The sequence below is a fragment of the Ambystoma mexicanum genome, chromosome 6p (genome assembly GCF_040938575.1).
Source record: "Ambystoma mexicanum isolate Mex_15411 chromosome 6p, UKY_AmexF1_1, whole genome shotgun sequence".
Taxonomy (NCBI): Eukaryota; Metazoa; Chordata; class Amphibia; order Caudata; family Ambystomatidae; genus Ambystoma; species Ambystoma mexicanum.
Window position 1 is genome coordinate 577,442,959 of NC_090935.1, and position 15,316 is coordinate 577,458,274.

The 15,316-nt window shown below is 48.0% G+C and overlaps 1 protein-coding gene across 3 annotated transcripts in view; it reads left to right on the plus strand.

The window, feature by feature from the left end:
* CDK7 (cyclin dependent kinase 7) overlaps nucleotides 1-15,316 on the plus strand; it is a 633,476-nt gene that overhangs the window by 502,037 nt on the left and 116,123 nt on the right. For 2 of the 3 annotated variants that reach the window (XM_069627397.1, XM_069627398.1), the window contains one exon: nucleotides 7,201-7,350. The exons of the other annotated variant lie outside the window; for it this stretch is intronic. In XM_069627397.1, the coding sequence (XP_069483498.1) occupies nucleotides 7,201-7,350 (150 nt within the window). The remainder of the gene's footprint in view (nucleotides 1-7,200; nucleotides 7,351-15,316) is intronic. 3 annotated transcript variants of the gene reach the window in all.

The following is a 15,316-nucleotide window of genomic DNA, read 5'->3' on the forward strand; positions in this document are numbered from 1 at the left end:
TAGACTTAAAGGAGAGATTTGCAGAAAGGGCCCTATAACCCAGACGCTGCCAAACAACGGAGACCACCAAGTAGGGGCAGCATGGGTAGCCTGCTCTGGGTTGTAGATGCGGATGTTGGATCTAAAACCACCATAGTTTAAAGAGAAGCACCACTAGCATGCTGGGCAAGGAGCCTGGCAGGCTCAAGCCTAAGAGGAGCAGCTTTTGAGTGGGAGTGTAATCATCACTGCAGTCTGAAAGCACCTAGCTAGGGTGAGTGGGGTTAATGTCTGCTTGTGCCTTCTGGAGGTGTTATCCCAGGTAAAGGATCCCCTGCTCTTGCAGCGGTAGGAGTGTGCTGTGACCACAGCTACAGTTCCCAGGGCTTGTCTTCCAGAGAAACAGTCAGGGCCAAGAATGAAATCTTCTGGGGTGCTTTATTTAACTTTTCCCGTATGGACAACTCTTAGATGACTGTGCCTAAAATTTGGAATGGAACATTTCACTGAGGCCATTGGGCCATTTTAGATTAGATGCTTGCACTAAGTGTATTTTGAATGGATTGTGTTCTCCCACGTATTCCTCATCTTATGATAAATCGTTATCCTGCCAGCTTCGAAATTATTTTTCGGCAGAGGATGCTGTGCACTAGGTTGTGACGTGGATGTCCATCGATGGGCTCCAAACCGTGTCGACGTCACCATCAGTATAAACGCTGCACCCGTTGGCTTCAGTTCTGTTTTCCCGATTGCTTTGCTCTCGAACGGCGTGCTTTGAAAACTTCTTCTGAAAATGTCGTCTTCAACTCCCAAGACGGGGTTGAAAAAGTGTATCGACTGCAGATCGAAGATGTCGATCACAGATCCTCACCGTGTTTGTCTCTGGTGCCTCGGTTCAAGCCATCGAACCGGCGACTGTGGCTCCTGTCCGTCAATGACGGAGAAGGCCCTTCATGAGAGGAAAGGTAAACTGGCGGTGGGGCGGGAAGCTTCTAAAGCCTTGAAGGCTTCGTCTAAAAGACATAAAAAAAAATCGAGCGATTCGAAAGAATTGGATCATCATAGACGCTCTAAGAGATCTCGATCTCGTAGTAGATTGAGGCGCTCTTCATCTTCCTCTTCTAAGAGAGTGAAAAGGAGACGTAGATCTCCTTTGTCATCTTCCGATTCATCGACCGAATTGGTATGATGCCCGACTAAGTCGAATTCCCCTAGAAAATGGGAAGAATTTCGAAGGAAGATGATGGAGGTCTTTGAGAATGTGGCCTCGACCCCCTCAATGAAACCTCAGAAGAGCTGGACCCCTGTCGCTCCTTCGGACGACATAGGGAAGTCAGGAACTACTGTGGTAAAACCCAGTAGTATGGACGAAACTCGAAAAACTCGAGTCGACGCCAAGTCGTCGAAGACTCATCGAGAGTCCAGTAATTCTCCGACACCACATAAAAGACAGAACTCGTCGAAAACATCCACGACTTCGTCGACGCCATCAGCGCTGGCAGCTTTGACATCGAAGCCAAAAGCGTCTTCGACCCCTGTGTCGAAGACTGCATCAGTGTCCTCGAAGATTCCTTCGATACCATTGAAGGTTACGTCGATTCCTTCGACGAAACCTCATGAACAAGACAGGCGATTTACTCCTTTACCAAAATCTGACTTTTTAAAATCTGTCTTCAATTTTTGAAGAAAGTGGCTCTGAAGGAGAGGATGTTTCTCCTTTTGGAGTACAATAGGGTACTAGAGAGGTCCCAGAAGAACTCATCGATTCCGAATCGAAATTGAGACCTGTGTGATACCCTTCACTCTGCTAATGGCATTGATGGGTCACCTGAGCTAGAGTTTGCAAAACCTGACCCTGCAGAACATGCAGATTCCGGGTACAGGAGTTCAATTAATAGAGTGGTGGAATACATGGGTTGGGGTAGAACCTCACCCACTTTTGAACAGGACGATATGACGGATATAAATGTTCGGGGCCCCAGAAGGATCCAGTTCTCCCCTTCCATAGGGCACTTCAGAGAACAGTGGAAAAGAACTGGGAAGCTCCTGCTAATATTGCTGCTGTAAACAGTAATTTTCCTAAAAAATATAGACCGTCTAGTTCTGATCCTGAACATTTAAACAGACATCCCACTCCAGAAAGTCTGGTTATTCAAGCTGCAACTACCTCAAGACAGACTGCATATCCTACTATCCCCCCGGATAGAGATAAGAAGGTGGATGCTTGGGCCCGTAAAGTTTTTACTTTGGGTAGTATGGCTCTTAAGCCAACCAATGTCACCTGTACCCTGGCCAGGTTCACCCATACCCTGTGGGACTGCATTTCGGCAGCGGCTGATCATATTCCGGAAGGCGAGGAAAGGGAAGGCTTCCTGAATATTGTCAAAGACGGAAAGGAGGCAATGGGGGAATGTCTCCAGTCTGGACTGGATACTGCTGATAGTATCAGCAGATCCATGGCTGCAAGCACTGTGCTACGCAGATTTGCGTGGTTGAGGAAGTCGGGATTTGAACCAGATGTGCAGGCCAGACTTCTCAACATGCCTTTTGATGGCTTCAGACTGTTTGGTAGTAAGGCTGATGAAAGCCTAGAAAATCTAGAGACCTCAAAAGCAGCAGCTAAATCTCTTAGCGCCTACATGCGACTGCTTCAGAAACCCTATTCGGGCTCATCTTCCTGGAGGGGTCGTTCTTTTTGATACTACTCCTCTTTTGGTAGAGGAAGAGGACAGGCTTTTCAAAGAGGCAAGAGAAATGGCACTCATGGTGCACGAGGGAAGACTGCAAAGCCAACCTCAGGAACGGTATCTTTGCCCTCAGCCGCTGCTGCAGCGGCCTCCAAATCACTCTGAGACCTTGTTACACAAAACCCCATTGGAAGGCAGGATCTCTCAGCATCTGAAGGAATGGCGGGGCATTACCTCAGATGCTTAGGCACTGGAAACAGAAGCTCAAGGTTACTGTCTCCCCTTCCTAAAAAGGCCTCGGAACCATCCACTGGGAATCATCTGTGTCAAAATTCCAGATCCGCTCCTGTTGCACGAAATTTTAACCCTGCTAGAGAAAGGTGCTGTAGAACAAGTACTTGTAGCGGAGAGGAACAAAGGTTGGTACTCACCTTACTTCATCCCAAAGAAGGACGGAGGATTGAGACCCATTTTGGACTTAAGAAACTTTAACCAGTTCCTCAGGAAGGACAAGTTCAAGATGGTAACCCTTTCTCAGATCCTTCAGGATCTCCAACTCCAAGACTGGTTGGTCTCATTGGACCTTCAGGATGCTTACTTTCATTTGCCAATCCATCTCAAGCACAGAAAGTACCTGAGGTTTGCGATTGGCAATTCTCACTATCCGTTTCGAGTTCTGCCATTCAGGTTGACCTCCGCCCCGAGGGTTTTCACCAAATTGATGGCAGTGGTGGCAGCGAGTCTCAGGAGAGGGGGGATTCTTGTCTACCCCTACCTGGATGATTGGTTGATCAGAGCACGTTCTGCCGAACAAGCTCAGGAACATCTTTCGATCACCTGTCACTTCCTCCACAAACTGGGCTTCACCCTCAATTTCAAGAAGTCCCACATGATACCATCCCAAAAGCTCCCGTTTATTGGAGCAGTCTTGGATACTTCCTCGGGCAAAGCCTCGCCTCCCGAGGTGAGAGCTCTCCACATTCTGCAGATGGTAACAAAGTTCCAAAATGCCCAGCATCTACCGGCCTTCGGTTTTCTGAGGTTGCTTGGCCTCATGGCATCCTGCATTTTCCTAGTGCCAGAGGCCAGATTGAGAATGAGATCCCTTCAATGGGCACTCAGAACTCAGTGGTCCCAGTTCTCAGGGAATATGTCGGATCTTCTGCAAGTCCCAAGCGCAGTCGCTCGGGATCTACTATGGTGGGCTTGCAAAGACAACATCCTCAAAGGAGAATCTTTTTGGCAACCATGGCCGGAGATAACAGTAGTAACGGATGCCTCACTCACAGGGTGGGGAGCCCACACCAACGATCTGACAATCAGTGGTCATTGGGCTCCATCAGAGTCTAAACTACACATCAACCTATTGGAGCTGAGGGCAATCGGACTAGCCCTGAAGGCCTTCCTACCATCTGTACAGGGAAATAATATCCTGATAATGATGGACAACACGGTGGCCATGTTCTACATCAACAAGAGAGGAGGCCTAGGGTCACTATCACTGTGCAGAGAGGCAATGCAGCTCTGGTTCACCTAGCCGGAGAGCAGAAAACTACAGTGGAAGCTCTGAGCAGGCAGAGCACAGTCTCTCATGAGTGGGAGCTAGCTCAGGAAGTCCTTCAGTAGATCTCCGCCCTTTGGGGGCAACCCCTCAAGTGGATCTGTTCGCAACCACGGTAAACCGGAAGTGCGAACAGTACTGCTCAAGGAAATTTCCTGCAAGAGGAGCTCTAGGAGATGCGTTCGTGGTGGACTGGAAGTTTCCTCTACTGTAAGTGTTTCCTCCAGTCCCCGTGATTCCTCGAGTAATCAGGAGGTTGAGAAAGTTCAGGAAAACCATGATCCTAATTGCCCCGGATTGGGCTAGGAGGACGTGGTACCCGGACCTTCTGGACATGTCCATCTGCCCTCCAATACGTCTTCTACAAAGAGAGGATCTTCTCTCGCAAGAGGAAGGTCTGGTTCTCCATCCAGAGGTCAAGATACTCAACCTTCACACATGGTTTCTGAGAGGTTGAGATACAAGGATTGGGATCTTACGGATGACGTAATGGAAATTTTGCTTTCGGCCAGAAGGCCAGCACCAAAATCCTTGTACCGGTGTCGTTGGAACAAGTTCAGTAACTGGTGCAGAGATAAGGATGTGGACCCTTTTCAATGTGGCTCTCCAATGGTGCTTTCTTTCCTATTAAATCTAGCCAATCTGGGGCTCCAAATTGGAACAATTAAAGGATATCTGGCTGCGCTATCCATTTTTAAGCGCTCCTCGGAAGAGGTTTCCTATTTCAAGATTCCATTGATGATTCAATTCCTGAAAGGGCTTACTAATGTATACCCTCCAGTCCCTTTTCATGTCCCAACTTGGGATTTAAATCTAGTACTTAAGTTTCTAACTTGTATACCTTTTGAGCCTCTGTACTCTTGTCCCTTGAGGCTTCTAACATTAAAAATTGTCTTTCTTGTGGCCTTGGCATCAGCCCACAGGGTTAGTGAATGCAGGCTCTCTCATGTAAACCTCCATATACTACTTTTTACAAGGACAAGGTAGTTCTTAAAGTTAAACCTTCCGTTTTACCAAAAGTAGTTTCTGACTTCCATTTGTCACAAAAAATCATATTACCAACATTCTATCCTCCTCCTCATTTGGGAAAAGAGGAGGAGAGACTGCATAGACTGGACCCCAAAAGGGCTCTCAGTTTTTACTTTTCAAGAATGTCAAAATTATGTCAAGATGACAAACTCTTTGTAGGTTATACAGGTCATAAATTGGGATTATCGGTGACAAAACCAACCATATCCCGCTGGATCATTCTGGCTATAATTGAATGCTACAGATTGGCGGGAAAGGACCCCCCAGATGGGCTTCGAGCCCATTCCACTAGGGGGATGGCTACTTCTACGGCTCTGAAGAGGGGAGTCCCTGCAGCAGATATTTGTTCAGCTGCAACATGGGCATCAATGCATACTTTCATCAAGCATTATTGCTTTGATGCTTCCTCCTCCAATGAGGGTTTATTTGCCAAGGCGGTACTTCATTCCGTCCATGAAAACAGTAACTAGTACTCCCACCTCCAAAATTGCCACTGCTATGGGAGTCCATCATAAGATGAGGAATACGTGGGAGGACACAATCCATTTCGAAGAACAAGTTACTTACCAACTGTAACGTTCTTTCGACTGGATGTTCCTCCCATGTATTCCTCATTGCCCCTCCCAATCCTACCCCACAGTACAGTTTGCGTTTCTTACACTTTCCTCAAACGAAGAGTTTATCAGTCATGAGGCACGCCTGAGTGTTCCTCCAATATTTCCTCAAAAAAAACAGAACTGAAGCCAACGGGCGCAGCACAAGCTATTTATACTGATGGGGGGGGCGTCAACGTGGTACGGAGCCCGTCGAGGGACATCGACGCCACGACCTCGTGCACAGCACCTTCTGCCGAATTTATTTTTCCGAAGCAGCTAAGCTGGTAGGATAACAATTTATCATAAAATGAGGAATACGTGGGAGGAACATCTAGTCGAAAGAACGCTACAGTTGGTAAGTAACTTGTTCTTCTCCATCCTGACCCTGAAACTCTACAGCCTCCCCTTTGGATTTCAGGTTGTATCCCCAAGATCCTGTAGGATTTTCTCCAACCCTCCCACAAGAAAATGCAAAGGTGTTGACCTGTTCCTTGTGCCAGCAATTGCATGCACATCATAAATGCACCTTTCTCAAGAGAGAAGCTAGTCATTCTGCAGACACTGCAGCTTGAATTTAGATTCTGGTTTACCTGCCAGTGGTCAAGCACTGTTGGGCAATCTGTTTAGATTCTTTCTTTACCTCTGTCCACCTTCTGTAAGGGATAGGCTCCTCAAGCCAAAGCTTCCAATTAATTAATGCAGTTTGGTATTTGTTCGAGATTAACGTGACTCTACCAAATTCTCAGTGAGACACAGGTTGCAGGACAAAAGTGTGTTGTTCTACAGCGATGGTTTTGCAAAAACATCTGACGGTTACTTATTAGGGAACACGCTGGGTTTCCTGGTATTAATCAGGCACTCGCTAAAGACGTTTCTCTGCGGACACCCACAATAATATTTTAAAAATCATTTCATATCAGAATGTGTATTCGCCATCATGGTTCACATGTGGCTCACCCAGCTTTCCAAAAATTGATAATTTGTTGTATTATTTATATAAGGTGCTACGCACCCTGAGACGTCACAGCGCCGAAGATGAGTATGTTATTTAGCTGTGGTCTGTGCAAATGGGGGAGGGGGAATCCTGCTTCTCCATTGGATAACCTCTCCCCTAAATCATTCCTGCTAGAGGGAGATGCAAAGGCTTGGCCCAGGGGAAGTGATTTGCAATTGAAGTCCATCTGAAATGTAAATCCGTGAGCATATCCCAGCAGTTGCATCCACTTCCACTTAGACTTCAATGAATCCCCCAACATTGTAATGTTTCTCGTAGCAGAATAGTTACTGTATCTGTACCATGTAACTGTACACAATCTTAAAATTGCTACCTATTTAATGTCTTTCTTAGGGCATGTCCAGTCTTCCAGACTATGTTACTTTTAAAACCTTCCCGGGAACTCCACTTCAAAATATTTTCAGTGCTGCTGGTGATGATTTGCTTGACCTTCTACAGGGTTTATTCACTTTCAACCCCTGCTCTCGACTTACTGCAGCACAGGTATCGTATGACGCTACTCGTTTTATAATTTACTGTGGTTTAAATAACATTTCAAACGTTTTAGTTGTTGACACTTGTTGCTATAGACTAGACTGGAGTAGGCCAACCCGTGGAGTCAGCGTACCTATTAGTGTGAGGATGAAGCACTCATCTAGCAAGCCCTGTCACCCCATCTGCTGCCCACCCCTTTTGAGCTAGGTGGCTGATGTCGTAGTTTCTCCTGAATATGGTCAACACCCACTGGAGTGTGACACACCACATCAGTATGAGTGTGGAGGCAATTGAAGTCCTGAGAGCCATGGGGCGAGGGGGGGGATTGTGATCTGCGCAGCAAGTCCTTGCTATTCTTGTTGAGGGTGGGCCCCAGTTAGAGGGACTTGTGAATAAAGAGCGAGAGATGGACATGCATTGCACCCTTGCCTCTGAATGAAGTCTGCACACCAAAGCCAGAATAAAGTGTTAATTGTAATGAGAAGTGCGGTTGGGTGAGTGTTATTTCCTTGAGGAAAATTAAGTGAATGTGGTGGCATCTAGATGACGACGAAACAAAATATCTGATCTAAAGTAATATCTCAAGTCTTAACTATATAGCCTGAAATGCCCTGCCGGTGATTGGCACTATGAATATTTCAAAACAAAATAAGTAAAGTTTTCTTCTGAGAAGTTTTCCATGATATCCTTTGCTTGGTGAAGGTTTGGGCATACCCTGAATGGGTGATTGAGGGCTTAGTTTTCAGCGGTGCCCCTTTGCACAACACTACCCAGCTTGTACTTTTATAACTTAAGAGGAGATTGCAGCCCAATGTTTGCAGTTGGCGTAGGTTCTGCTACTCTACTGCTTTGGATGCTGCCAGATCTAGCAACTATACTAAACCTACCTTACTCTGCTGTGCAGATCATGATGCCCTCCAGCCCCACCATGCCCCATCTCCTATCCTCTCTCTCTGCTGAAGGAGTTGCACTCTACCTTAACTATCCTGCTTGACATCTCTCCTCCGACATTCTCCTTCTGACCACCCCTTGTACCCTGCCTCATCCTCTTGACTTATTTTCCCCAACCACACTGGATGAGCTATGTGACAGATGGCCTTGATGAATCACAATCTTGTTCCTACTTCAAGGGTTTGTATCAAGATTAACAGTAAAGATATGGTTTGGTTCTTTAAAGCTTCAGTAGGATTGTGGAACAAAAAGGCATTGGTTGTAACACAAGAGGGGTACCTGCTGGAAAAGGGGTTTGGGAAGGTGGTGCTAGGACTGTCAATCTCTCAACTCCCCTAGCCCAGGCCTCTGCAACCCCGGTTAGTTTCTGCAGCATGTTAACTCCTACTTTCTGTTCGCTAACTTGCACTAAGGGGAAGTCCCTGAGATGCTGGATTTCCATCTGCCTCATGGACATTCTACCTACATCTATACTACCATACATGTTAGTTATAGAGGGTGGTATATGTGTGCCCCCTGATCTTATCACCCCCATTTGTCTTTATTGTACTCCTCCCCTCCTCAGTCCTACCTACTCCACCCACCTTCTCTTCTTTTCACAAATCTTAGATATTAGTACTCTTTCTCCCCATCACTCTCTCCTCTTCACTTTACCTTCTCCGGTATTACCCAAATTGACCTTTTACAATTGACCTTTTGCACAATTGACCTAATTATACTAGTCCTAATTGACCTTCTGCACAATTGACCTTTATATTATTTGTTATTTTATATATGTATTGGGTTGGTTTTGGATTATAAATAATATAAGGGGATTGGGTGGGGGGTTGCAGAGGGTTTTGGATTGGATGTGGGAGTTGCGGGGGGTTTCCCCCCGCATATATGTCCTAATTGACCTTCTAAATTAGGTCAATTCTCCCGAGGTCAATTGTGAAAAGGTCAATTAATTTACAACCCCTTCTCCACACTACTATGATTCTTCCTGCTCTACTCGTACTTCCTTTATTATTATTATTGCTACCACTGCTTCTCTACTACTATGCGCTATATACTACTATTGATGTCGCTCTTCTACTACTATGCTCTCTATTCTACTAGTAGTAGATGGGGAGCAGGTGCAAGTGGATCTAGGTCACCTGGCCTAAGCCCCGCCCACCTGTTGCCTTCCTGGTTGCCGCTCTTTTCCCAATTTAAGGAGCCTCCAGCCTATTTTCCTTTGCAGATAGGGAGCAGGTGCAAGTGGATCTAGGTCACCTGGCCTAAACACCACCCACCTTCTTAGCCCTGACACTTCCTTCCTGGTCTTCACTCTTAGATCAAGGGTGTCTTTCGCCCGAGCATCCGAAGTGAAGAGCAGATGAAGAAAAGGGCAATTCCTGTTTGAACCAGGAGGACCCACGTCCTGAGCCCCTGATCAGACAGCAGGTAAGCATGCACTAACATGTGTTTACTCCCTCTGTCTTCACAGGCCACCCCCTCTGATATTCCGTGTGCCCCCCCCTTTGCGCTCACAGGTGTTGCCTGTTTTGCTTGATTCTTCTACCCTGCTACCCTTCTATCCTACATCTGCAGGAGTCTGTCCTGATACATTCTGGTTTCACCATCACCGTCTTGTGGCCAATGCTGGATTTGACCTTTATGGACTTCATTGATTCACAGTGCGCTACCCTTTCTCAACTCTCGTGCTGAACTTCCTTTGTATCTTGTACTCATGTTGGCCCTGAATCATGTTGTTCCCATCTTCATATTCTATCCTGGCTTGCAACATTGTGTTGTTACTGATGTTTGCAATTGTATTTGCTCTCCCTTTTGCTTCTCCACTCTTTTTGACTGCTTACTCTCTGTTCTCTCCTCATCTCCCTTTCTCCCTTTTCCTATCTCCTCCCCTCATCCCCTTGCTTTCTTCTATGCACTTACTCTATCAGAATCGTCCCTGGACCTACTATGATAACCTAGTCTGTCTCCTCCCCACTCCCCTTACTTGTTTTTTTCCCCTCCCTCCGACAGCAGTATCTGAAATGTCGTCAGGCCTAGTATGATAGTAGCTTGTTTTGTTCCACCCCTCTCTCTCACCTTCTGTTTTTGTCCGGCTCTACCAGAAATGTCATCAGGCCTAGTACGGTAGTCGCCTGTCCGTTTCCATTTCCTTCCCACTCTCCCCTCTCCCTTCCTTATCCATGTCTTAGCTCTTGAACTATCTGAAATGTCATCAGGCCGAGTACAATAGTTAATTTCACATCCTTACTGTTCATGGCCTGTAAGAATGTCATTGTATTTTCCCTTGTTCCCTCCCTTGCCTTGAAGCGCTTTGAAACACTGTGTATAGGTGCTATAAAAATAAACTATCATAACATACCATCTCTACTAATTCTACATTTTCTTTACTATTAAAGTATTTTGTTCTACGCCCTCTACTACTACGCTCTCTACTGCCATTAGCCCACAAGACCCCGGTGGGAGGCAGAATCTCTCAGCATCTGAACGAATGGCAGGGCGTTACTTCAGATGCCTGGGTGCTGGAAACCGTATACCAAGGTTACTGACTTCTTTTCTAAAGAGGCCTCGGGATCATACAGCGGGAGCCATCTGTCAAAATTCCAGATCCGCTCCTTGTGCCGGAGATCTTAACCCTGCTAAAGAAAGGTGCAATATAACATGTACCTGTAGCGGAGAGGAACAAGGGTTGGTATTCCCCTTATTTTCTCATCCCCAAGAAGGACGGAGGATTGAGACCCATCTTGGACTTAAGAAACTTGAACAAGTTCCTCAGGAAGGACAAGTTCAAGATGGTCACACTGTCTCAGATCCGTCGGGCTCCCCAACTCCAAGACTGGTTGGTATCATTTGGACCTTCAGGATGCTTACCAATCCATCTCAAGCACAGAAAGTACCTGAAGTTCGCGGATGGCGGCTCTCATTATCAGTTTCGAGTTCTGCCATTTGTGCTGACCTCCGCCCGGAGGGTTTTCACCAAACTGATGGCGGTGGTTGCATCGAGTCTCAGGGTGGATTCATGTCTACCCCTACCTGGACAATTAGTTAATCAGGGCTCATTCACCCGAACATCTGAAGATCAATTGCCACTTCCTTCACCAACTGGGCTTCTCCCTCAATTACAAGAAGTCCATTATAATACCACTCCAAAAGCTACAGTTCATTGGAGCGGTCTTGGCTACTTCCTCGGGGAAAGCTTCGCCTCCTGAGGTGAGAGCTCAACACATTCTGCAGATGGTCGCAAAATTCCAAAATGCCTAGTGTCTACCGGCCTACGATTTTGAGGTTACTCAGCCTCATGACATCCTGCATTTATCTGGTGCCAGAGGCCAGATTGAGAATGAGATCCCTTCAATAGACCCTCAGGATTCCGTGGTCCCAGTTTTCAGGGAATATGTCAGATCTTCTGCAGGTTCCAAGCAGAGGTGCTCAAGACGTTCTATGGTGGGCTTGTAAGGACAATATTTTCAAGGAAGAATCTTTTTGGCAGCCACGGTCAGAGATAACTGGTGACGGACGCCTCAGTCACAGGATGGGGAGCCCACACGAACGATCTGACAGCCAGCGGTTGCGTGTCTCCATCGGAGTCCAAACTACACATCAACCATTTGGAGCGGAGGGTGATCAGATTAGCGCTGAAGGCCTTCCTGCATTCTGTATGAGGAACGAATGTCCTGATGATGGACAACACAGTGGCCATGTACTACCTCAACAAGAGAGGGTCACTACCACTGTGCAGAGAGGCAATGCAGCTCTGGTTCTGGGCAATACAAGAAGGAATCTCTGTTAGTGGTTCACCTAGCCGGAGAGCAGAACACAGCGGCGGACGCTCTGAGCAGGCAGAGCACAGTCTCCCACTAGCTCAGGAAGTCTTTCAAGAGATCTTCACCCTTTGGAGAACCCCTCAAGTGTATCTGATCGCGACCAAGGTGAATCAGAAGTGCGAACAGTATTGCTCAATTAAATTTCCTCATGTTTCACGCACACTCTGTGGAACTGTATTTCCTTAGCAGCTGAACATATTCCCGAAGGGGACGAACGGGATGGTTTTCTTGCTATTATTCGGGATGGCAAGGATGCTATGTGCGAGTCCGTTCAGTCGGGTTTGGACATGGCAGACTGTGTCAGCTGGTCCATGGCGGTGAGCACCATGATAGGCAGGTTTGCGTGGTTGAGGAAGTCGGGGTTTTCTCCTGATGTGCAAGCTAGGCTCTTCAACATGCCCTTTGATGGTGAACATCTTTTTGGCAGCAAGGCTGACGAGAGCCTTGAGGGGTTGCAGACCTCCAAAGCTGCAGCGAAGTCGTTGGGCGCTGCAGTCCTCCATCCCCTGCCTTTTCGTCCTAGGGAACAGCAGTGGAGGGGAGGTTCCTTTCGTTATTACTCATCCTTCAGTAAAGCGAGAGGAGCTGCAAGTTAGAGGGACAACCGTAGGAGTGCCAGAGGTGGAAAACAAGGTACTCGAGGTGCCAAGGCCGCGTGAGCAGTTGCCTCGTTGCCCTCCGGCAACGCCGCAGCCGCTTCTGCTCAGTCATGAGGCCCATGCTTCGCCGATTGTAGAATGGCGTGCCATTACTTCAGATCTGTGGGTTCTGGAGATCATAGCCCACGGCTACTGTCTTCCTTTCCGGCAGAGGCCTCACGACAATCCACCAGGGAATCTCTCTTTGAAGAGTCCGGATCCGCTCCTTGCGCAGGAAATTCAATCCCTGCTGGAGAAAGGCGCCATAGAACTGGTGCCTGTAGCAGAGAGGAACAAGGGATGGTATTCCCCTTATTTTTTGATTTAGGAGAAAGATGGGGGATTGAGACCCATCATGGACTTGCGAGGTTTGAACAAACTCCTCAGGAAGGACAAGTTCAACATGGTTACTCTCAAGTCCTCCAGGCCCTTCAACTTCAGGACATGTTGGTGTCTCTCGACCTCAAGGGCGCTTATTTCCATGTGCCGATCCATCCCAAGCACAAGAAGTACCTGAGGCTAGCGACTCGCACTTTCAGTTTCGGGTCCTGCCGTTTGGATTGACCTCCTCCCCAAGGGTTTTCACCAAGCTCATGGTGGTGGTGGCAGCGTATCTTAGGAAAGGGGGGATTCACGTCTACCCCTACCTGGACGATTGGTTGATCAGGGCGCGCTCTTCCGAGCAAGTCCTGGATCATCTGTCCATCACCTGCCACTCCCTTCACGGGCTGGGCTTCTCCCTCAACTTAAAGAAGTCCCACTTGACGCCAACTCGGCGGCTCCAGTACATCAGAGCAGTGCTTAACACGTCCCTGGGGCAGTGTTGTCCTCCCCAGGTGAGGGCTCATCACATTCAGCAGATGGTGCACAAGTTCCAACATGCTCTGAGTCTCCCTGCGTTCGAGTTCTTGAGATTGTTCGGCCTCATGGCATCCTGCATTCTTCTGGTGCCAGAGGCCAGGTTGCGGATGAGATCTTTGCAATGGGCACTCAAGCTCCAGTGGTCTCTGTCCTCCGGCAGGATGTCGGACCCTGTTCAGGTGCCGCCCTCGGCTGCCCAGGACCTTCTCTGGTGGGCCATCGAAGGCAATCTGATGAAGGGGGCTCCATTTTGGCTACCCTGGGCGGAGTTGACGATCGTGACGGACGCATCCTTCACGGAATGGGGAGCTTATGCCAATGAGTTGACAGTCAGCGGTCGTTGGTCTCGGTCAGAGTCCAGACTCCATATCAATCTGTTGGAGCTGAGGGCCGTCAGGCTTGCCCTGAAGGCTTTTCTGCCGACTGTGCAAGGAAAGAATGTCCTGATTCTGACGGACAACCCAGTGGCCATGCACTACCTCAACAAAAAGGGGGGGTCAGGGTCACTTCCTCTGTGCAGGGATGCAATGCAGCTCTGGTTCTGGGCCTTCCATCAGGAAATTTCGATCTCGGCAGTTCATCTGGCAGGAGACACGAGACGGCGGACGCTCTGAGCAGGCAAAGCACGATCTCTCACGAATGGGAGCTGGCTCAGGAGATTCTCCTGGAGATCATTGCCCTTTGTGGGACCCCTCAAGTGGATCTCTTCGTCTCGAGTGTCAACAGGAAGTGCGAAAGGTTCTACTCGCGGGAATTTCCTCCAAGAGGAGCCTTAGGAGACGCGTTTGTAGTGGAGTGGTCCTTCCCACTGCTGTACGTGTTTCCTCCAGTCCCCGTCATTTCGCAAGTGCTGCGGAGGTTACGGAGGTTCGGTTCCCGGATGATCCTCATTGCTCCGGCATGGGCCAGGAGGACGTGGTACCCGGACCTTCTCGACTTGTCCATCTGCCCTCCACGTCGTCTTCCCTAACGAGACGATCTGCTCTCACGGGAGGGGGGGGTCAGGTTCTCCATCTAGAGGTCAGATCCCTCAACCTTCATGCTTGGCTTCTGAAAGGTTTAGGTATAAGGATTGGGACCTCCCTGAAGACGTGATGGAGGTGTTCCTTTCGGCCAGACTTCCGGCAACAAAGTCCCTGTACCGATGCCGTTGGGGAAAGTTCTGAGACTGGTGCAGGGTTCAGAATGTGGATCCTTTTTCATGTAACATTCCTATCGTTCTGTCTTTTTTGCTTTCTTTGGCCCACAAAGGCCTGCAAGTGGGTCCTGTTAAAGGTTACCTGGCTGCGCTGGCTATATTTAAGCGCTCGTCTGAGGAGTGCTCTTATTTTAAAATCCCTTTAATTTCTCAGTTTCTGAAAGGGTTCACTAATGTGTTCCCTCCGTCACCTTTCCAGGTGCCCGGTTGGGATCTGAACCTTGTTCTCAAGTTTCTAATGGGTGCTCCCTTTGAGCCTTTGCGTTCTTGTCCTTTGAGACTGTTAACCCTTAAAACTGTGTTTTTAGTTGCGGTCACTTCCGCTCACAGAGTGAGTGAGTTACAGGCACTTTCAGTTAAGCCACCCTTCACTGTGTTTCATAAGGATAGGGTTGTCCTTAGAGTTCGTCCTTCCTTTCTTCCGAAGGTGGTGTCGGAATTCCATTTAAGCCAGAAGGTTATTCTTCCGGCATTTTATCCTCCTCCACATCTTGGTAAGGAAGAGGAGA